Source organism: Oncorhynchus clarkii, chromosome 28 (genome assembly GCF_045791955.1).
Source record: "Oncorhynchus clarkii lewisi isolate Uvic-CL-2024 chromosome 28, UVic_Ocla_1.0, whole genome shotgun sequence".
Lineage (NCBI taxonomy): Eukaryota > Metazoa > Chordata > Actinopteri > Salmoniformes > Salmonidae > Oncorhynchus > Oncorhynchus clarkii.
Genome location: NC_092174.1, coordinates 10,776,991 through 10,801,670, shown reverse-complemented (window position 1 = coordinate 10,801,670; position 24,680 = coordinate 10,776,991). Strand labels below are relative to the sequence as shown.

Here is a 24,680-nt window from a genome sequence, read left to right as displayed (position 1 = left end):
TCACAAGCCTAAATAAGTTCAGGAGTAAACATTTGCATAATAAATTAGATGGACTAACTGTGCAATAATAGTGTTTAACATGCTTTTTGAATGACTACCTCATCTCAGTACCCCAAACATACAATAATCTGTAAGGTCCCTCATTAGAGCAGTTCATTTCAAACACAGATTCAACCACAAAGACCAGGGAGGTTTTCCAATGCATCCACAAAAAAGGCACCTACTGGTTAATGGTTAAAAATTTAAAAAAGCAGACATTAAATATCTCTTTGAACACGGTGAAGTTATTAATTACACTTTGGATGGTGTATCAATACACCCAGTCACTACAAAGATACAGGCGTCCTTCCTAACTCAGTTGCCTGAGAGGAAGGAAACCGCTCAGGGATTTCACCATGAGGCCAATGGTGACTTTAAAACAGTTACAGAGTTTAATGGCTGTGAGAGGAGAGAACGGATGAACAACATTGTAGTTACTTCACAATACTAACCTAATTGACAGAGTGAAAAGGAAGCCTGTACAGAATAAAAATATTCCAAAACATGCAACCTGTTTGCAACAAGGCACTAAAGTAATACTGCAAAAAATGTGACAAAGCAATTAAGTTCTTGTCCTGAATACAAAGTGTTATGTTTGGGGCAAATCCAATACAACACATTACAGAGTACCACTTCATATTTTCAAGCATAGTGGTGGATGTATCATGTTATCGGTATGCTTGTCATCGGCAAGGACTAGGGACATTGCTGGATCTAGGGAATGATACCAAAACATGTCTGCATCATTGAAGGTCCCCAAGAACACAGTGGCCTCCATCATTCTTACATGGAAGAAGTTTGGAAGCACCAAGACTCTTCCTAGAGCTGTCAGCCCAGCCAAACTGAGCAATCGGGGAGAAGGGCCTTGGTCAGGGAGGTGACCAAGAACCCGATGGCCACTCTGACAGAGCTCCAGAGATCCTCTGTGGAGATGGGAGAACCTTCCAGAAGGACAACCATCTCTGCAGCACCCCACCAATCAGACATGTATGGTAAAGTGGCCAGACAGAAGCCACTCCTCAGTAAAAGGCACATGACAGCTCACTTGGAGTTTGCCAAAAGGCACCTAAAGGACTCTCAGACCATGTGAAACAAGACTCACTGGTCTGATGAAACCAAGATTGAACTCTTTGGCCTGAAAGCCAAGCCTCACGTCTGGAGGAAACCTGGCACCATCCCTACGGTGAAGCATGTTGGTGGAAGCATTATGCCGTGGGGATGTTTTTCAGGGACTGTGAGACTAGTCAGTATCGAGAGAAAGATTAACGCAGCAATGTACAGAGAGATCCTTGATGAAAACCTGATCCAGAGCGTACAGGACTTCAGACTGGGACGAAGGTTCAACTTCCAACAGGACAACGACCCTAAGCACACAGCAAAGACAACGCAGGAGTGACTTCGGGACAAGTCTCTGAAAGTCCTTGAGTGGCCCAGCCAGAGCCCGGACTTGAACCCGATCGAACATCTCTGGAGACCTGAAAATAGCTGTGCAGTGACAGACCTTGAGAGGATCTGCAGAGAAGAATATGAGAAACTCTCCAAATACAGGTGTGCCAAGCTTGTAGCATCATACCCAATAAGACTTGAGGCTGTAATCACTGCCAAAAGTGCCTCAACAAAGTACTGAGTAAAGGGTCTGAAAATGTATGTATGTGAATGTGATATTTCAGATGTGCAAACATTTCTAAAAAACTGTTTAACCATTATGGGGTATTGTGTGTAGATTGACGAGGGAAAAAAACAATTTAATACATTTTAGATTAAGGCTGTAACGTAACAAAATGTGGAAAAAGTCAAGGGGTCTGAATACTTTCTGAATGCACTGTAAATAACGAAAAGCAAAACATACAACAATCTCATGCTCACCCCTGATTGGAGGACCTCAACATTTTTTACACGTGTATATCAATTCCACCCGTCAGACAGCCACAGATCAACCCATCTTTCCCAGTAAATCATCATTCTACCATTTCCTTCTGCAATACATCCCTCCATTATATCACGGTGTCTCATTAGGGACTAGAACCTCCCCATCTGCAACATGTCTGCCCGAAATTGCCCCAAAAATCTATATTTTTTTTACCCAAGAGCACAATATCTCTTGTTGACTGACTGTGGTCGTTCAACTCCCCCAGCAATACAGTTTGCAGGTCCAACCACACCCTGATATTATGGCATAACAACCATTCCTGGACCTGACTCCAAAAACAAGCCAGCGATGGACAGTACCAAAAGAGATGCTCTATTGATTCTGGTTCCACAAGGCAGACTCTGCACCGGTCTGACTGTTGAACACCCCATATACTGAGCATTATTTTTGTAGTGAAAATGTCATATAATAGCTTAAAATGAAAAGAGTGAATTGATTCATCGGTTGTTGCTTTGTATATCAGTTCATAAACCTGATGCCATGGTATTGGGGCAACTATCTTGAATTTTATGTGGCAAAGTTGTTAACCCTCTAGACCGTAAGTGAAACTGATACATTTTACGATTTATATTAGTCATTTTAAGCCATTTATTTAAAAAAATATTGGTTGCAGACAAACTAATTAATTCCTTTTTCTAAGTAATTGCTTTTTCCATTTTTGTGGCAGCGATCAGTTGGTTATAATTTTGAATTGAGCATACATTTCCATACACCTGAATGAATTGGTTGCATGACATAATTCTACCCTAGTTGTTTACAATGTCATTCATAAACATGATACCTTTTTTATACATTCTCTCCAAGACAATTGGTTTATCCTTTATCCGTACATCGGAGTTTAGCCATATTATTTGCTGTAATACAGATTAGAGGTCGACCGATTAATCGGAATGGCCGATTAATTAGGTCCGATTTCAAGTTTTCATAACAATCGGAAATCAGGCAATAATAACCAGAGGTCGACCGATTATGATTTTTCAACGCCGATACCGATACCGATTATTGGAGGACCAAAAAAAGCTGATACCGATTAATCGGCCGATTTAAAAAATGTATATGTAATAATGACAATTACAACAATACTGAATGAACACTTATTTTAACTTAATATAATACATCAATAAAATCAATTTAGCCTCAAGTAAATAATGAAACATGTTCAATTTGGTTTAAATAATGCAAAAACAAAGTGTTGGAGAAGAAAGTAAAAGTGCAAAATGTTCTATGCAAGAAAGCTAACGTTTCAGTTCCTTGCTCAGAACATGAGAACTTATGAAAGCTGGTGGTTCCTTTTAACATGAGTCTTCAATATTCCCAGGTAAGAAGTTTTAGGTTGTAGTTATTATAGTGATTATAGGACTATTTCCCTCTATACCATTTGTATTTCATATACCTTTGACTATTAGATGTTCTTATAGGCACTTTAATATTGCCAGTGTAACAGTATAGCTTCCGTCCCTCTCCTCGCTCCTCCCTGGGCTCGAACGAGCAACACAACGACAACAGCCATCATCGAAGCAGTGTTACCCATGCAGAGCAAGGGGAACAACTACTAGAAGGCTCAGAGCGAGTGACGTTTAAAACGCTATTAGCACGCACTAACTAGCTAGCCATTTCACTTCGGTTACACCAGCCTCATCTCGGGAGTTGATAGGCTTGAAGTCATAAACAGAGCAATGCTTGACGCACAACGAAGAGCTGCTGGCAAAATGCATGAAAGTGCTGTTTGAATGAATGTTTACGCGCCTGCTTCTGCCTACCACAGCTCAGTCAGATACTTAGATACTTGTATGCTTGAATGCTCAGTCAGATTATATGCAACGCAGGACACGCTAGATAATATCTAGTAATATCAACAACCATGTGTAGTTAACTATTGATTATGATTGATTGTTTTTTATAAGATAAGTTTAATGCTAGCTAGCAACTTACCTTGGCTTACTGCATTTGCGTAACAGGCAGTCTCCTTGTGGAGTGCAATGAGAGAGAGGCAGTTCGTTATTGCGTTGGAGTAGTTAACTGTAAGGTTACAAGATTGGATCCCCCGAGCCGACAAGGTGAAAATCTGTCGTTCTGTCCCTGAACGAGGCAGTTAACCCACCGTTCCTAGGCCGTCATTGAAAATAATAATGTGTTCTTAACTGACTTGCCTAGTTAAATAAAGGTATAATTTTTTTATTTTTAAATAAATAAAATCGGCGCCCAAAAATACAGATTTCGGATTGTTATGAAAACTTGAAATCGGCCCTAATTAATCGGCCATTCCGATTAATCGGTCGACCTCTAATATTAACCAGGTGAAATTGTGTCACTTTTCTTGCGTTCATTGCACGCAGAGTCAGGGTATGTGCAACAGTTTGGGCCGCTTAGCTCATTGCGAACTAATTTGCCAGAATTTTACGTAATTATGACATAACATTGAAGGTTGTGCAATGTAATAGCAATATTTAGACTTAGGGATGCCATCCGTTAGATAAAATACGTAACGGTTCCGTATTTCACTGAAAGAATAAACGTTTTGTTTTCGAAATTATAGTTTCCGGATTCGACCATATTAATGACCCAAGGCTCGTATTTCTGTGTGTTATTATGTTATAATTAAGTCTATTTGATAGAGCAGTCTGACTGAGCGATGGTAGGCACCAGCATGCTCGTAAGCATTCATTCAAACAGCACTTTTGTGCGTTTTGCCAGCAGCTCTTCGCAATTTTTCACGCATTGAGCTGTTTATGACTTCAAGCCTATCAACTCCCAAGATTAGGCTGGTGTAACCAATGTGAAATGGCGGGGTGCGTGCTAATAGCGTTTCAAACGTCACTCACTCTGAGACTTGGAGCAGTTGTTCCCCTTGCTCTGCATGGGAAACGCTGCTTCGAGGGTGGCTGTTGTCGATGTGTTTCTGGTTCGAGCCCAGGCGAGGAGAGGGATGGAAGCTATACTGTTACACTGGCAATACTAAAGTGCCTATAAGAACATCCAATAGTCAAAGATATATGAAATACAAATCGTAGAGAGAGAAATAGTCCTATAATTCCTATAATAACTACAACCTAAAACTTCTTACCTGGGAATATTGAAGACTCAAGGAACTTAAACGTTAGCTTTCTTACATGGCACATATTGCACTTTTACTTTCTTCTCCAACACTTTGTTTTTGCATTATTTAAACCAAATTGAAAATGTTTCATTATTTATTGGAGGCTAAATTGATTTTATTGATGTATTATATTAAGGTAAAATAAGTGTTCATTCAGTATTGTTGTAATTGTATTGTTGTAAATTAATCGGTAGCGGCTTTTTTTTGGTCCTCCAATAAATCGCTATCGCCGTTGAAAAATCATAATTGGTCGACCTCTAATACAGATGCTGCCTCTTCTGGGAGTATAAAATTGGAATTCTAACCAACTCTGTATAGCTTCAATTCAAAATAAGGACAAACTGCCTCCTGAGTGGCGCAGCGGTCTAAGACCGGCCGGGCACCTGCAAGCTGACTTCGGTCACCAGCTGGACGGTGTTTCCTCCAACACATTGGTGCACATTGGTCTTCTGGGTTAAGTGATTAGTGTGTCAAGAAGCAGTGCGGCTTGGCAGGGTCGTGTTGCGGAGGACGCATGGCTCTCGACCTTCGCATCTCCCGAGTCCATAGAGGAGTTGCAGCGATGGGACAAGACTGTATCTACCAATTGGATATCACGAAAATTGGGGAGAAAAAGGGGTAAAAAGTACAAAAATAAAATCAAGAAGGGGAATTGCAATAGTGCTAAGCACAGGCAAAATCCTAAAGGAAAACCTGGTTCAGTCTACTTTCTAGCAGACACTGGGAACAAATTCACCTTCCAGATGGACTTTAACCTAAAACACAAGGTCAAATACACGCTGGAACACTTACCAAGATGACATTGAATGTCCTTCAGTGGCCTAGTTACAGTTTACATAAATCTGCTTGAAAATTGTTGTTTAGCAATTATCAACAACCAACTTGACAGAGCTTGAACAATTTTTTAAAGAATAATGTGCAAATATCATACAATCCAGGTGTGCAAAGCTCTTAGAGACTTACCCAGAAAGACTCACAGCTGTAATCGTTGCCAAAGGTGATTCTAATGTGTATTGACTCGGGGGTGGGAATACTTATATACAGATATTTCTGTATTTAACAATTGATAAAAATGTCAAAAAACAAACATGTTTTGACTTTGTCATTATGCAGTAGTGTGTAGATGATTTATAAGAAAAACATATTTAAATCAATTTTAAATTTAGGCTGTAACACAACAAAATGTGGAATAAGTCAAGGGGTATGAATACTTTCTGAAGGCACTGTAACTAGCATAAGAGACTGGTACTCAGGCTCACGTTAAATACCTTCTTGCTTCCTCTGCAGCGGCCTGTGCTTCTTTGACACTCTTCCCATCTGTCAAATAAGTAAAATTAGGTGTCAGTGCTCATATGAGGAAGTTGGCTGTATACTGTAATTTACCCATAAAAGTAACGTTAGCCAGTTAACGTTATGCTATGGTTGCATTTGCAGCTTGCTAGCTAAATTAGCTATAGCTACGTAAACACAACCGAAACGTTAGTTGAAAGAACGATAGCTTCGTTTCCATCACTTTTTGAGGACCCACAGAGACCCAACAATATCTAAACAGTGTTAATACCGGTCTGATGATATCTTATAAAAACAAACCCCTTTTGCCTGGTTTTGAAGAGCGAGCGACTCTTTTTCGTGGCTCGTTCTCCATGCTGGTAAAATGTTTTGTCACAGATAGAACAATGAGACAGATATTTCTCTGGATGTATAAATGTGAAGCATCCGGTTGGCGTTTCTACTAACTACCAAATATGGTAGTGAGTGGAAGTCCACTGGTGGGCAGTGGGAGACGATGGAACGAGATGGATTTTGGCCGGCATTCTGCAAATCTTCTCATCAACTAAACATTTGGTGTCAATACAGTTTTCGGTTCCCAAAACTAAAATCTGTTATGAACAGAACGGACTAAGTTTTGTAGACTTCACCCTTTGCAAAAGTGTTTTTTATTAAATCGCGCTGTTTAGGAGTGCAAAGGCGAATTGAGTTATTGCACACGCGCACTTCGGAGTAGGCGTTCCCTAACGGAAATATGCAGCTGTCACTAAAACATGCCGATTGGATATCGCTAGAGCGTGCTTGGCTCTGCCCTCCTCCTTGCTTGTTCTAGTATGCCCACTATGACTCATTTGTTCCCGTTGGAATCGACAAGCTGTGGTCTATCTTGGTTTAGTTATACAAATATTTGGTTTTGTGCTAATATTTACAATAAACCGACAGCAAGCATCAGAGTCAACGCAGCAAAAACACATGCGATTTATTCAGTCTCCGATTATTGAAATGCAAGTAACAATTCCCCAAATTAATTAAATCGAGTAATACTTTACCATGGAAATAAGCCTGTAGATCCTTTGTAGCTTTATGAAGCATTACAATAATTGAGGGATTTTACCATTCCTTCCTTGTTAATTTAGGATCTAAGACACTGTATCTCAGTCTCTTTCCCCATCACATGAGTGTTTAGCGATGTTGTCCAGAGATGTGTAAATCATGACTCTTGAGTCCCCGCTCAGGCAAATTAGTTCCAGTCGAGCGTTGTGTAAAATGACTTGTCTCACGCACCAGACTTCCTCCCCAGGCACGGATTCTCGGTATTGCCTATGTGCTCTGTGCAATAGCTTGAGGAAGAGATTAGTAAAGGACAAACCAACCTAACCCCCTTGCCATCGCTTTTTTTCTATTTTTCCTCTCTCTCTCTCTTTCCCTATCCATCTGCAAGCCATCCAGGATGACAACTATACGATTGAGGATTATGACGTTTTCCAGGTGGCTGGACGTACCTGTATAGAAAGGGGAGATAATGTTCAGGTTCTGAGTAGTAAAGCTGAAGAACACATCCAGGTACTTTCCGCAGGAGTTGGAGGCAAACTCATGGAAAACAGAACGGAAAACGCCGCACACTGCTGCATCATGCTCCCAGGTGATATTTATTTATAACACCGTTTCGACCCGTCGGTCTTGTTGAATTCCATGCTTATGTAAACTCTATAAATGAACCCCTTGGTGCTGTCTATCTTGGCCAGGACGCTCTTGAAAACGAGATTTTAAATCTCAATGAGCCCTTCCTGGTTAAATAAAATAATAATATTGTGAAACTGTTATACATTCTTTACCTCCTGTTTCAGGAAGTGATGTCACAGAGTATTGCCCCTATATATAGGACCTTCCACACCCACCTGGGAAACCTGGTGAAACAGGATGCCTGATGAAGACCTATGGGTCAAAACGTTGTTATAAATAAATATCACCTGGGAGCATGAGAAGCAGTGTGCAGCGTTTTCCTTTCTGTGTTCCAGGTTTTGCGTATTGTCATAGATGAGGAAAATAAGGTGAGCTGAAGATTGAACCAGACATCCATACCAGGTGTACACAAGATCAATACCAGGTGTATTTATTTGGATGTATTGTGCCGCTTCTCTGGTTGTGGAAAATCTTATAGTTTGGGCCCTGAGGTTTTCCTGACCACATGATTTGACCAGGGAAAACTCTGGGCCACAATTATGGTATGGGCTGGAACCTGCTGGGTCCTCTGTTTTAAGATTTTGTTGAAGAAAGAGGACAAGAATCTTAATCACGTCTCGCCATCCTCACACACCTACTGGAAGCCTGTCTACATGTTATAACCATTATAAGTTATTACTCCAAACACTGGTCTAATATTGTTTTTTAGGAAATAACATGTAAATGTTTGCTAGCCTGGCCCCAGATCTACTGTATTTGTGATGTATTCCCACCATAGGAGTTGGCAAGACAGTACAAACAGATCTGGGATACATGGCTTAAGATTTGAATAACTGCTTCATTATTGTCTGTGATTGGTCAGGTTTGCAGTCCCAATGAGCTGCTGGTTGGCTTGCTTGAGCAGGTGGAGAAGACCCTGACTCCGTCGCCGAGACAAGTCTTCCTCCTGCTGCAGCCTACTACAGAAAGGTGAGGAACGGGATGGATTGTCTGAATGGAACATCCTCCATGTTGTTTGATATTCTTGATGATCCTCTCCCATACCTTATTTCCTACCACTCTTTTAATCCACACATCCCTTACCCTACCCACTTTCTTACCTCTTTCCTACTGCAGCTATAATACCTTCCTCCTCACGTCCTCTCCTCTCTGACCAACCATCCTACCCTTTGCCCCTCTTCACACTTCCCTGTCTACTCCATCACTCTCTCCCACCCATTCCCCACCCTGACCCCTCTCTCTTACTGTCCCCACCTCTTCACCCTCCCCCTCTTCATTGTTTCGGCTGGGCAGCCCGGAAGGCCTCCTCGGTGGGCGTGGCTCTCGCCACCCTGCTGGGCCAGGTGGCCAGGCTGCCTGGGCCCCAGACCAAGGAACAGGAGGAAGACGACATGTTCGGCCCGTGCAGCTGCTGGTCGGCCCTCCTGGTCTTCTTCAGACCCTTTACGGGAGGCCGGGCCGAGCCGGCAGGCCGGTATTACCAACAGGACGCCCACGGTCAAAGAGGATGAGCTGAGGACAGAGACGCGTTCTATCTCCTAGAGATTAATGTACTTTGGTGTGAAAACTACAACTCAATCGCAGAACAACAGCGAAGGACCTTGTGAAGATGCTGGAGGAAACGGGTACAAAAGTATCTATATCCCCAGTAAAACGAGTCCTATATCGACATAACCTGAAAGGCTGCTCAGCAAGGAAGAAGCCACTGCTCCAAAACCGCCATAAAAAAGCCAGACCACGGTTTGCAACTGCACATGGGGACAAAGATCATACTTTTTGGAGAAATGTCCTCTGGTCTGATGAAACAAAAATAGAACTGTTTGGCCATAATAACCATTGTTATGTTTGGAGTAAAAAGGGTGAGGCTTGCAAGCCGAAGAACACCATCCCAACCGTGAAGCACGGGGGTGGCAGCATCATGTTGTGGGGGTGCTTTGCTGCAGGAGATCCTGGTGCACTTCACAAAATAGATGGCATCATGAGGCAGGAAATTTATGTGGATATATTGAAGCAACATCTCAAGACATCAGTTAAAGCTTGGTTGCAAATGAGTCTTCAAAATGGACAATGACCCCAAGCATACTTCCAAAGTTGTGACAAAATGGCTTAAGGACAACAAAGTCAAGGTATTGGAGTGGCCATCACAAAGCCCTGACCTCAATCCTATAGAAAATTTGTGGGCAGAACTGAAAAGGCATGTGCAAGCAAGGAGGCCTACAAACCTGACTCAGTTACACCAGCTCTGTCAGAAGGAATGGGCCAAAATTCACCCAACTTATTGTGGGAAGCTTGTGGAAGGCTACCTGAAACGTTTGACCCAAGTGAAACAATTGAAAGGCAATGCTACCAAATACTAATTGAGTGTATGTAAACTTCTGACCCACTGGGAATGTGATGAAATAAATAAATGCTGAAATAAATAATTCTCTCTTATATTATTCTGACATTTCACATTCTTAAAATAAAGTGGTGATCCTAACTGATCTAATACAGGGAATTTTTACTAGCATTAAATGTCAGGAATTGTGAAAAACTGAGTTTAAATGTATTTGGCTGAGGTGTATACTTCCGACTTCAACTGTATTTATGGCCTTGTGTTTTAGGTTATTGTCCTACTGAAAGGTGAATTTGTCTCGCAGTGTCGGTTGGAAAGCAGACTGAACCAGGTTTTCCTCTGTGCTTAGCTCCCTTTCCTTGTTATCCTAAAAAACTCCCTAGTCCTTGCCGATGACTCATAACATGATGAAGCAATCACCATGCTTGAAAATAGGAAGTGGTACTCAGTGATATGTTGTTGGATTTGTCCCAAACATAACGCTTTGTATTCAGGACCAAATTCAGTTCTTTGCCACATTTTTGGCCGTATTTTTAGTGCCTTATTGCAAACAGGATGCATATTCTGGAATATTGTTATTCTGTACAGGCTTCCTTCTTTTCACTCTGTCAGCTAGGTTAGCAATGTTGCTTCATCTTCAGCTTTCAATCACCACCATTAAACTCTAACTGTTTTAAAGTCACCATTGGCCTCATGGTGAGATCCCTGAGCGGTTTCCTTCCTCTCCGGCAACTGAGCTAGAAGGGACGCCTTTATCTTTGTAGTGACAGGGTGTGTTGATACGCCATCAAAAGTGTAATTAGTAAGTTCACCATGTTCAAAGGCATATTCCATGTCTGCTTTTTAAATGTTTTACCCATCTACCAATAAGTGCCCTTTCTTGTCGAGGCATTGAAATCTCCCTAGTCTTTGTGGTTGAATCTGTTTTAAAATGAACTGCTCAACTAAGGGACTTTACAGCTAATTCTGTGTGTGGGGTACAGAGATGTGAGAGTCATTCAAAAATCATGTTAAACACTTATTGCACACAGAGTGAGTCCATGTAACTTGTTAAGCATATTTTTTACTCCTGAACTTATGCTTTCCATAACAAAGGGGTTGAATAATTAGACTCGAGACATTTCAGCTTTTCATTACTAATTAACTTGTACAAATTTGAATATAAATATTCTCTGAAGACACTGTATGTATAAATCACAAGTCTGTCTTTCACTGTTTCTTAGATTCACATGGATGACATAGCTAAATAATTATTGTGGACAATAATATGCATTGACTTTACTAAATAACTATGGTGGATAATATTGTGAACAGTATACTTTGGGAAACAAGATGCATTATGACTATAAAAACAACTTTTTGTCAAAATGGAACTAAAAATAAGCTGGACTCAAACCTTCCACTATTAAATCATGTTATGTAATTATGAACTCAAACGTATTGATGTGAAAGTTGAATTGTATTTATGTTAACTATTTATGATTGTAAAATGTGAAAAATGTCAGATTTATTTGAAATAAATACAATTTAAGCAGGACGATGACAACTGGAATAAACCCATCAAACCAACTCTTGAAGTTTGTTGTCTATAAAAAAAAAAAGTTTCTCAAAATATTTTGCTCTATTTTTACTCTTAAGTGTAGAAACTATAAACGCAACATGGAACAATTTCAAATATTTTACTGAACAACAGTTCATAGAAGGAAATCAGTCTATTTAAATAAATTCATTAGGCCCTAATCTATGGATTTCACATGACCGGGTGGTCCACCCACTTGGGAGCCAGACGATCCCGCAGGTGAAGAAGCCGGATGTGGAGGTCCTGGGCTGGCGTGGTTACACATGGTCTGCGGTTGTGACGTCGGTTGGACATACTGACAAAATCTCTAAAATGATGTTGGAGGTGGCTTATAATAAAGAAATTAACATTTAATTCTCTGGCAACAGTTCTGTTGGATATTCCTGCAGTCAGCATGCCAATTGCATGCTCCCTCAAGTTGAGACATTTGTGGCGTTGCGTGACAAAACGGCACATTTTAGAGTGGCCTTTTTATTGTCCCCAGCACAAGGTGCACCTGTGTAATGATTATGCTGTTTAATCAGCTTCTGGATATGCCACACCTGTCAGGTGGATGGATTATCTTGGCAATGGAGAAACGCTTGGGATCGTAAGAGACCAGCCACCCGGACAGCTGATCAAACTGAGGAGTATATCTGTCTGTAACAAAGCTTGTTGTGGGGAAATACTCAATTTGATCGGGTGGGGCCTTGCTCCCATGTGGCTGGGCCTATGCCCTCTCAGGCCCACCATGGCCGCACCACTGCCCATTCATGTGAAATCCATAGATTAGGGCCTAATGAATTTATTTCAATTGACTGATTTCCTTATATGAACTGTAAAATAGTTGAAATTGTTGCATGATGAGCTTATACTTTTGTTCAGTATAGATTGGTAAGTTAGCGGCCAGCTACCTAAACTTGTAATTATGGACAGGGGACCCCCATTGATTTTCACTCAGATGTTTTGAGCCCCACCTGTTTAGCTAAAAAAAAAATATATATATATTTGCATGTTATTTTGACATTAATACGTGTCACATATAAGTTTGCAAACGATGTTTTAAAAAAAATGTTTTAATTTGTTAATAAAGTCATATACACACATGGTTTCTTTGTTGCTTTCTTTAGTGATAGAGCTCCAAAATGCAGGTGTTTCAGCATAGCTCAGTGCGTTTTGTGGTGGTGGGGCAGCCAACAGACAATACGGAGCGTAGGGGTTGGTAATGTTCTCTAGTTGCACCGCGATTGGCTCAGTGTTCTGTCACTCATGGGGATACTACGTCACTGCAAAATCTACGGGTAGAGCTCGAAAATTCATGCCCCTTGGGTGCTGCCATAGATTTACATTACAAGTGCCCATCCAAGAAGGCTCAAGGTCATTGGCCACAGATAAAATGTCAACATCATACTTTCAAAATCTTAGCTAGAGAGCTAGACAAGCAGTCATCATCATGAACCACGTCGACAATCTACTGGCAAATCCTTTTCATATCAAGAGAAATCATAGATTTGTTTTTTATTTTGTACCTTTATTGTACTAGGGAAGTCAGTTAAGAACAAAATCCTATTTACAATGACAGCCTAGGAACAGTGGGTGAACCGCCTTGTTCAGGGGCAGAACGACATATTTTTACTTTGTCAGCTTGAGGATTTGATCTAGCAACCTTTCAGTTACTGGCCCAACACTCTAACCACTCGGCTACCTGCGCCCCGTATCGGTTCTCATTGGCCATTGGAAATCAGAAATTCAACAATGAGTGGTTTGGAAGGAATCAGTGGATAACTGTAAGCGTTGCAAAGCAATCACTAGCCTGCTATTCAGTGAAGTCTGGGTTTAAGAGTCTATTTTCCAAGCTTAAAAGGATAAACATTCACATGCAACACCATGGGCCAGAAAATGTTAAATACATTTGCCATGCTGTCAATCCTGCATGACTTCTGCCATGTTCAAAACAACTGAAAAAATAGGAACAGGAAAATCTCAGACTTCAGTGAGTTCAAGACAACTGGGAACCCGGAAAAAACAAGCTCTGACTGGGAAAATAAGTTTTGAACAGTCATCCAACTCGGAATTCCAAGGGATATTGGGCTTCTTTTTAGAGCAACCTTTTCCCGGTTCCCAGTTGTCTTGAAAGCACCATAAATCCAGAGAATGCCGGACTTTTATTACAAAATTTGACCACAAGAATAACTGCCGCACCACTGCCCTGTTCAAGTGGGCACTGCACAACAAGGTGAGTCCAAAAATGTCTTATATGCTGCTGCAGAAATGATGTAATATGTGAAGGGGATATGTATACTGTGGTTAAGAAAGTAATACTAAGTATATGTTGTGTAGTAAGCTGTTAGTAGCCCATGTGCCTCACCCTAATAATTTGGTCCCTTTCCCCCTCATAACTTAGCCTACTGTTCTGACTTGGTGGTGCACATGTATCATATAGCCTGTTTTAGAGAAATGTCATCATCGAATATTGTAAGAGCTTTCACTGTCTTCTTATATGCCCCCTTTACTTATCCTACGGTTCTGACTTGGTGTACAGTGATAATTCTGTAAGAACGCCCCATGTTCTGAATTTTGCCACTGTATATTTCAAAGGTGCTGAAAGAATAGTTCTATTGACAACATCTGTCTTAGCTTGCTCATTAAAGTCTTCATTTAAATTACGTATAGCCTCTTATCGTTCCCTTATGCCATAGTTTGTACATCTCAATTGTCCGTAGAAACCACACTTGTTGCAAGTCAGCCATATCAGCTATGTTTTAAAAAAAGGCAGTAAATGAGAATGAATTAACTGTTTCGCTGCCAGACAAGGCTCCGCTGATGACCAGGTGTAGCAGTGGTAAGGATTCACTCCATTGTGCTGGAAAGAAAGCTCTGCTGTTGGGACAGGTTTATGTAGGCCTTAACAGTTTGTGGGCACCGTGTGTCACCGTCATAGTGCAATTAATGTATTGTTTAGTGTTGTGTAGTGGCTTTGCTGGCATGCATCAACAACAACAAAAAATAACATTTGAGTTTTCCCCACCAAGACTTATATGCTAAAATCACCACTGTGTACGAACAATCATGATCTGCCCAATTCTATACAACCATGAAAATAAAATTCAAAACCAAATAATTCCTTACTAACTTCTACCCCCCCAAAAAACAAAATACCACTCGCCAGCCCCCCTACCACATTAAACTTTACCCATATCATGTGGAAACACTCCACCCATAGGATTGTCCACGCACACGCGTTTTTAAGGTTTGATACTTTCCTAGATGTCAATATAAAAATGATAATATTTAGATATAATCCCCTCAGACTTCCTCTGAATAAATATTGTGTTTATTCAATTAAGTACATAGATATATAATACTTTTTTGACCACCTGCTAATGATGATTGAATGTTCTTACTCCTGAATGATAGAAACATTTTCAAATAGGATCAACAGTAAATCTAACAGTTCATCTCAAACAGCAAACAGTATAAATAAAGTATAACATACACAGTAACATGAAACATTGTCATGGAACCCGTCCATACAACTATAAACACTTCTAAAATAGTCCATCAAATATACCCATGAATGCATCCACTTCCTTGCTGTTGTCCTCTCCCTGGAGCCTGCAATGATGAGGAATCATGCTATCTATCAATGATATAAAGTTAATGCATAATCTGCTTACAAGTTGTATTGATAAAAAGTAAAGGAAATGAACTATTCTTTCGCTATAGTTCCTCCTTACCTTTTGCCAGTCGCATTGCCATTGTTTGGGGTAGTCGTCTTTGAGAAGAAATCAAACTGTCCTCCCAGCGGAGCCATGCTTTTATCAGTCTGTTTTGGGAAGGAGGGTGCTTTCACAGAGGGTTCACTGAATGTCCTCTGCAGATGGAAAATATTACTTTTCAAATGTGTTTGGAAACAAATGGGCTAAAACATTTAAAATCATGTGATTTGTGTAAAAAAAAAAAAAAAAATCATTCAATATCATAACAGAAGCCTTGGCTTTGTCGTCAGTTTAATTTTGATGTCAGATTCAGCATTGAGATGAAGTCAACTGAGTTGCTAGGGGTAGTTAGTAACTCACTGTGGCCTTGTTGTCAGAGTGGCTCCAGGGAGCAGAAGCCTGGAGGTTATGTGGTCTGACTGAGAGACTAGTAACTGCTATCTGAGGAATAACTGGGGAGGTTGACCTGGGACACACAAATAAAACATGACATTTTACATTGATAATAATTTGGTTTAGGACACATTTATCAAGTATTTACAGATATAGGATCTTAATTTGATCGCTGTGTTGCAGGAGAACTTTCCTGCAATGCAGGAAATGTAAAACTAGTAGTGTATTTGAGGATTAAAAAAGGCTTCCAAAGTTAGTCATTTCACTTTGAAATTTCAGATTTGATTTCCCCTTATGAAAAATGTATCAACTCTCCAAAAAAAATGCATTCATTATAAATCACATAATTCACATTTCCTGTTGCTGCAGGATTATTTTCCTGCTGTAGCAAACTGGCTCAAATTAAAATCCTACATCTGTACAACAGTACCAAGTTTCTACTTGCTGACATCTCTATAACCAGAAACTAGTTGGCATACAACCGGGAAATAACATCACTATCACATCCCATGCCAAATATAGCCTGCTGGCAAAGATCATATTTAATTCAGTGTAATGACAGTGGTTTGACATCTTGTGACACAGTGAAGTTTGGTACAAGTAGAACTCACCTGAGTGGGGCACTGGACACAGTGAAGCGGGGTTTGGGTTGTACATAAGTGGATGGTAGTGGTGTTGAGTGACCTGAAAACACGTGTCCATCATTTCATGATTAATTGAAGATCAGATCAAAATTACCAATCAAACTGTAATTGATGAACAGAGGGTTGGGGTCAATTCTATTTCAATTCGGTTAGTTCAGGAAGTAAAGTGAAATTCTGATTTCAATTCCAATTTTTCTTAATTCTTTTCAATGAGGAAGAATTGGAATGAATGTTTACTTCCTGAATTGACAGAATTTTAATTAAATTGACTCCAACCCTGGATGTTCTGTAGTAGAATACCTTTCAGCTTGTCACGGTCAATCCCCTGAGTGTTAGCTACAGTGGTGCATGATGTCTCACTGGCGTGAACTAAGTTGTCGTCGTCAAAATCATCCCATTCGTCTCCCAGGTCAAAGGTCACGCTGGGGGCGTGTGACGACGAGAGGAAGCCACTGTCATCGGTCAAGTCTACGATGGGACTCGGAGAGTAACTCCTGCTCTGGCTTTGGGGAGTGCTGTAACCGCTAGTCTGGCTTTGGGGGTTATTGTGACTCTGGGTTTCCTCCCTACTCTGGTTTTGAAGGGGAAAATGACTTTGGGGGTAACCCATGCTATGAGTTTGGTGGGTGCTGTGGCTCTGTGGGTAACCCGTGCTCTGGCTTTGAGTAGTGCTGTGGCTTTGGGAGTAACCCATGCCCTGGCTTTGGGGGGTGCTGTGGCTGAGTGACCCTCCGTTGTAGGCACTGGGTTTCCTCCACATTGAAGTGCCTGAAAACATAGATGTTGATTAATGTTGAGAGATGAGATGTTGATGTAAAATGTATGTCTGTTTGCAGTGTTTGAAGTAAGTAGTCTACTGGAAAATAATATGTGCATACAGTATTGAATCTACAAGGGAGTACGACTTGGAATCATAGGATATGATTGTAAAAATGTTTAAATATAGTATGACATAGTTTTAGTAACTGAGAAGTCCTACTTTGTGACTTTGTAGGGGTTTGAATAGGTGGTGGTTCCTCTTCTCCCATTGTCTGATATATGTCTTCCAGGTAGTCATTATACTCTGTAGAGAGATATCTTTTGAGTTACTCCTCTCAAGGGTCCATTAACTACCATTACTTTTCCACACTGCTGTATACTGGCAGCCCGCATGGCCCCTTTTTTGTCGATCAAGCCCCCCCCCCCCCCCCCAAAATGAATAATTAATAGAAATATGTTGAGAGTTAGAATACTAGAATACTAGTGGTGGAAAAGTACCCAATTGTCATACTTGAGTAAAAGTAAAGATCTCTTAAAATAAAATGACTCAATTAAAAGTGAAAGTCACCCAGTAAAATACTACTTGAGTAAAAGTCTAAAAGTATTTGGTTTTACATATACATGTACTTAAGTATCAAAAGTAAATGTAATTGCAAAAATATACTTAAGTATCAAAAGTAAAAGTATAAATCATTTCAAATTGCTTATATTAAGCAAGCCAGCTGGCACCATTATCACATGTTTTAATTGTACAGATAGCCAGGGGCACAATACAACACGCAGACATAAATTACAAACAAAGTTTAGTGAGTCGACCAGATCAGAGGCAGTGGTGATGACCAGGGATGTTCTCTTGATAACTGCGTGAATTGGACCATTTTCCTGTCCAGCTAAGCATTCATAATGTAATGACTGAGTACTTTTGGGTGTCAGGGAAATTGTATGTAGTAAAAAGTACATTCTTTTCATTAGGTATGTAGTGAAGTAAAAGTAGTCAAATATAAATAGTAAAGAGTTACAATAGTAGAATACACAAGGTGCAATTTTCGAAATTTGGTTGTGCATCAGCATCTTTTCTCTTGTTATGTCAGTCACTGAAAGCAAAGAAAATGTATACTGAACAAAAATATAAACACAACATGTAAATTGTTAGTTGCATTTTTCGTGAGCTGAAATAAAAGATCCCAGAAATGTTTCTCACATTTTGTGTGCACATTTTTTTAAACATCCCTGTTAGTGAGCATTTCTCCTTTGCCAAGATAATCCATCCACCTGACACTTGTGGCATATCAACAAGCTGATTAAACAGCATGATCATTACACAGGTGCAACTTGTGCTGGGGACAATAAAAGGCCACTAAAATGTGCAGTTTTGTCACAACACAATGCCACAGATGTCTCAAGTTTTGAGGGAGTGTGCAATTGGCATGCTGACTGCAGGAATGTCCACCAGAGCTGTTGGTAGAGAATTGAATGTTAATTTCTCTACCATAAGCCACCTTAAATGTTGTTTTACAGAATTTGGCAGTACGTCCAACTGGCCTCACAACCGCAGACCACCTGTAACCACGCCAGCCCAGGACCTCCATGGCAAAATGTGTAGGATTGCAGGAAATGAACTGTAAAACATATATTTTTTTATCTCACTGTCGAGTTGGGGGGCCACTAAAAAGCTAGGGCCAGCTCTGACTGCATGTGTGGGTATGGATGAGGGTACGCAGACACACGAGCCACTGCGGCCCCTTATGATGAGTTCAGATTTTTTGTGGCCCCCACTCCATCAAAGTTGCCCATCTCTTCTCTAGAGGGATTCTGATACTAAACCTACCATGGTCATAGTTCTCAAGATATGCCATCTCTTGGGGCGTTGCAAAGTCCTCAGCTGATTCCACACTCTGTTGTATTGTTGAAGCGCCATAATGATTACCTACAAACCTTCAAAACATTTTAAGAAAAGATGAGGAAAGTGTCAGATACAGTTTGCATTGGTAATCAATTAACTCTGGGCGGCAGGGTAGCCTAGTGGTTAGAGCGTTGGTTGCAAGTTCAAATCCCCAAGCTGACAAGGTACAAATCTGTTGTTCTGCCCCTGAACAAGGCAGTTAACCCACTGTTCCTAGGCCGTCATTGAAAATAAGAATTTGTTCTTAACTGACTTGCCTAGTTAAATAAGGTAAACACTTAAAAAATAAAAAAAACTCCAACCTGATGAACTGTATGTTTTGGATGTGGAAAAAGAGTGTATGTACCTGCAAGCAGCAGGTGTATAAGAAAATTGCTGAATGTTCGTAGCCCCAGTCCTACCACTCATTCTCATCTAAAGGAACAAGCAACAGGCAGACAAAACACAAATTCAGTTGACACATAAAACATTTAAAAAAGCTAAAACATGTCACGCCTTTGATTTCAATGCATGATTTATGCCAAAGTATGAATGAGTCTTGTGTGAGTCTCTTAAGTTAGAATTCAGCCCAAAGAGGTTATATTTTAAAGGACTGCTGCAGTTCTTGTCAGGTGTTCTCTCACTTTGAGGCGTTTGACTGGAGTCTCCGTCAGTGTATCACTCCTGGTCTTCAGGTCTTGGAGGTAGGAGGAGAAACTCGAATGCTGATTCATAGGTCTCTTCAGAACCACCGGCACTCCATTTTGACCTGGGAAACATAATTAGGATATGAAAATACAGCGTCTTCAGGAAGTTGACCCCTTGACCTTTTCTACATTGTGTGTTACAGCATGAATAAAAAAATTATTCATTTTACATTCTTTGTCACTGGCCTACACATAATAGCCCGTTATATCAAAGTGGAATAACTGTGTGTTTTTAGAAAAGTTTACTCAATACGTCAATAAGTATTAAACCCCTTTGTTACGGTAAGCCTAAACAAGTTCAGGTGTAAAAATGTGCTTAACAAGTCACATAATAAGTTGCATGGACTCACTCTGTGTGCAGTACGTGTTTAACATGACTGCTAAATGACTACCTCATCTCTGTACCCCACACATACAATTATGTGTAAGGTCCCTCAGTAGAGCAGTGAATTTAAAAAACAGATTCAACCACAAAGACCAGGAATGTTTTCCAATGCCTCACAAAGAAGGGCACCTATTGGTAGATGGGTAAAAATTGAAAAAAAGCAGACATTGAATATCCCTTTGAACATGGTGAAGTTATTATTTACACTTTGGATGGTGTATCAATACACCCAGTCACTACAAAGATACAGGCATCCTTCCTAACTCAGTTGCCGGAGAGGAAGGAAACCGCTCAGGGATTTCACCATGAGGCCAATGGTGACTTTTAAACAGTTACAGAGTTTAATGGCAGTGATAAGAGAGAACTGAGGATGGATCAACAATGTTGTAGTTTCTCTACAAAACTAACCTAATTGACAGAGTGAAAATAAGTAATCCTGTACAGAATACAAATATTCCAAAACATGCATTCTGTTTATGGCAAAGCAATTAAGTTCTTGTCCAGAATACAAAGTGTTATGTTTGGGGCAAAACCAATACAACACATTAGGGAGTACCTCTCTCCACATTTTCAAGCACAGTGGTGGCTGCATCATGTTATGGGTATGCTTGTAATCGTTAAGGACTAAGCACAGGCAAAATCCTAGAGGAAAACCTGGTTCAGTCTGCATTCCACTAGACACTGGGAGATTAATTTACCTTTCAGCAGGACAATAACCTACAACACAAGGCCAAATCTACACTGGAGCTGCTTACCAAGAAGACAGTGAATGTTCCTGAGTGGGCGAGTTGAAAATCTATGGCAATTTGACAGAGCTTGAAGAATTTTGAAAATAATACATGGGTAAATGTTGCACAATCCAGGTGTGAAAAGCTCTTAGAACTCACCCAGAAAGACCCACAGCTGTAATTTCCACCAAATGTGCTTCTACAAAGTATTAACTCAGCGGTGTGAACACTTCTGTATTTAACTTTAAATAAATTTGCAAAGATGTCTAAAAACATATTTTCACTGTCATTATGGGGTAGTGTGTGTAAATCGATGAGAAAAGTGTTTAAAAAAAATGAATGTAATCAATTTTGAATTCAGGCTGTAAAACAACAAAATGTGGAAAAAGTCATGGGGTATGAATACTTTCTGAAGGCACTGTACACTATAATACATTAATCAAACATTTTAACTATTCTAAGTGTCAATTGAGGAATGGAATGGACAGTTTTTGAGGACTAAAAACTTGACTCACAGCAGTCGTGGCCACACTGATCCTTGTTTTTGCAGAAGTGGTTACATTGTCTTTTGCCTGGAACTGGTTGTGAGGAACCGGAATTTCAGCGGGAAAAAAAAGATATTGCACATTTTATTTCAAAACAAAAACAAAAACAGTCCTGTGAGTCTGCAAGTACAACTTAGTAATAGCTCAAAGCATTCTAATGTTTGGTGTAAAATCAGCCTACCCTTTTCTGCGGATGTGGAGTTTCTCTTCTGTGCCGTAGCCTGTGTTTGCTGACCTGTTGGCTGTGTTCTCTGTGTTGCACCCTGTGATCTCTGAGCGTTAGCCTGTGCTATGTGCATCGTGTCATGTTGCTCAGGTGTGAATGATTCACCTCCGTACCTCTTTGGTCCAGAGTAGAAGGCACTAAACTTCTGCTGAATGTCCAACCCCACTGCAGAGAGGAAGATCTCAGAGTAGTTAATAGAAGGAGGTGTACAGTGCCTTGCGAAAGTATTCGGCCCCCTTGAACTTTGCGACCTTTTGCCACATTTCAGGCTTCAAACATAAAGATATAAAACTGTATTTTTTTGTGAAGAATCAACAACAAGTGGGACACAATCATGAAGTGGAACAACATTTATTGGATATTTCAAACTTTTTTAACAAATCAAAAATTATTCAGCCCCCTTAAGTTAATACTTTGTAGTGCCACCTTTTGCTGCGATTACAGCTGTAAGTCGCTTGGGGTATGTCTCTATCAGTTTTGCACATCGAGAGACTGAATTTTTTTTCCCATTCCTCCTTGCAAAACAGCTCGAGCTCAGTGAGGTTGGATGGAGAGCATTTGTGAACAGCAGTTTTCAGTTCTTTCCACAGATTCTCGATTGGATTCAGGTCTGGACTTTGACTTGGCCATTCTAACACCTGGATATGTTTATTTTTGAACCATTCCATTGTAGATTTTGCTTTATGTTTTGGATCATTGTCTTGTTGGAAGACAAATCTCCGTCCCAGTCTCAGGTCTTTTGCAGACTCCATCAGGTTTTCTTCCAGAATGGTCCTGTATTTGGCTCCATCCATCTTCCCATCAATTTTAACCATCTTCCCTGTCCCTGCTGAAGAAAAGCAGGCCCAAACCATGATGCTGCCACCACCATGTTTTTTTTTTTTTTTTTTTTTTTTGAATTTCACCCCTTTTTCTCCCCAATTTCGTAGTATCCAATTGTTGTAGTAGCTACTATCTTGTCTCATCGCTACAACTCCCGTACGGGCTCGGGAGAGACGAAGGTTGAAAGTCATGCGTCCTCCGATACACAACCAACCAAGCCGCTGCTTCTTTAACACAGCGCACATCCAACCCGGAAGCCAGCCGCACCAATGCGCCGGAGGAAACACCGTGCACCTGGCCACCTTGGCTAGCGTACACTGCGCCCAGCCCGCCACAGGAGTCGCTGGTGCGCAATGAGACAAGGACACCCCTACCGACCAAGCCCTCCCTAACCCGGGCGACGCTAGGCCAATTGTGCGTCGCCCCACGGACCTCCCGGTCGCGGCCGGTTACGACAGAGCCTGGGCGCGAACCCAGGACTCTGATGGCACAGCTGGCGCTGCAGTACAGCGCCCTTAACCACTGCGCCACCCGGGAGGCCGCCACCACCATGTTTGACAGTGGGGATGGTGTGTTCAGTGTGATGAGCTGTGTTGCTTTTACGCCAAACATAACGTTTTGCATTGTTGCCAAAAAGTTCAATTTTGGTTTCATCTGACCAGAGCACCTTCTTCCACATGTTTGGTGTGTCTCCCAGGTGGCTTGTGGCAAACTTTAAATGACACTTTTTATGGATTTCTTTAAGAAATGGCTTTCTTCTTGCCACTCTTCCATAAAGGCCAGATTTGTGCAATATACGACTGATTGTTGTCCTATGGACAGAGTCTCCCACCTCAGCTGTAGATCTCTGCAGTTCATCCAGAGTGATCATGGGCCTCTTGGCTGCATCTCTGATCAGTCTTCTCCTTGTATGAGCTGAAAGTTTAGAGGGACGGCCAGGTCTTGGTAGATTTGCAGTGGTCTGATACTCCTTCCATTTCAATATTATCGCTTGCACAGTGCTCCTTGGGATGTTTAAAGCTTGGGAAATCTTTTTGTATCCAAATCCGGCTTTAAACTTCTTCACAACAGTATCTCGGACCTGCCTGGTGTGCGCTTTTAACGGACCTCTGAGACTATCACAGTGCAGGTGCATTTATACGGAGACTTGATTACACACAGGTGGATTGTATTTATCATCATTAGTCATTTAGGTCAACATTGGATCATTCAGAGATCCTCACTGAACTTCTGGAGAGAGTTTGCTGCACTGAAAGTAAAGGGGCTGAATAATTTTGCACGCCCAATTTTTCATTTTTTGATTTGTTAAAAAAGTTTGAAATATCCAATAAATGTTGTTCCACTTCATGATTGTGTCCCACTTGTTGTTGATTCTTCACAAAAAAATACCGTTTTATATCTTTATGTTTGAAGCCTGAAACGTGGCAAAAGGACGCAAAGTTCAAGGGGGCCGAATACTTTCGCAAGGCACTGTATATTCTTACTTTTTACAATTATCACTGAAACAATTTAATTAGACTTAAACTGCCTTTTAGAAGTTTTATGTAGTTTGTACAAGTGTATTTTGAACAATAACAAACGTAAAATCCTGACAGTTAACTGCCTGACCGTATTCTGAGCTGATTAGATTCACGCTGATCTCCTCTCCTTTGAAGGCTTTCGCCACTTCGATCTTCTTTGACCAGTTTCCCGACTTCAACAGCATCAAGTCTCTGGATGAACACACAATACAGTCGCTCTCCCTTACATATTTCTTTCCCTTTCATGTTCTCCCTCTCTTCTGCTCTCTTTCCTTCACTGTTTTCCTTCTATAAGTGTATGACAGTAACATTTTACTTAAAGCCTGCAGGTACAATGCTTTATAACTTGTTATAAGCATGTATGACCCTTTAAAATGTTTTATAATACACGTTTAATATGTTCTGTCTCCACCTACAAGCTTTAGGTAAAGTGTGCCTC

The 24,680-nt window shown here is 40.7% G+C and overlaps 1 protein-coding gene across 1 annotated transcript in view; it reads right to left on the bottom strand.

The window, feature by feature from the left end:
* Positions 1-24,679, bottom strand: part of LOC139386592 (RNA polymerase II associated protein 2) — a 32,502-nt gene extending 7,823 nt beyond the window's left edge. The window contains 7 exon segments of the mRNA XM_071132271.1: positions 6,335-6,383; positions 19,255-19,361; positions 19,676-19,743; positions 19,953-20,077; positions 21,644-21,706; positions 21,855-22,064; positions 24,330-24,679. Coding sequence (XP_070988372.1) covers positions 6,335-6,383; positions 19,255-19,361; positions 19,676-19,743; positions 19,953-20,077; positions 21,644-21,706; positions 21,855-22,064; positions 24,330-24,600 — 893 coding nt within the window. The 5' untranslated portion in view covers positions 24,601-24,679.
* Between the last annotated feature and the right edge of the window lies 1 nt (position 24,680).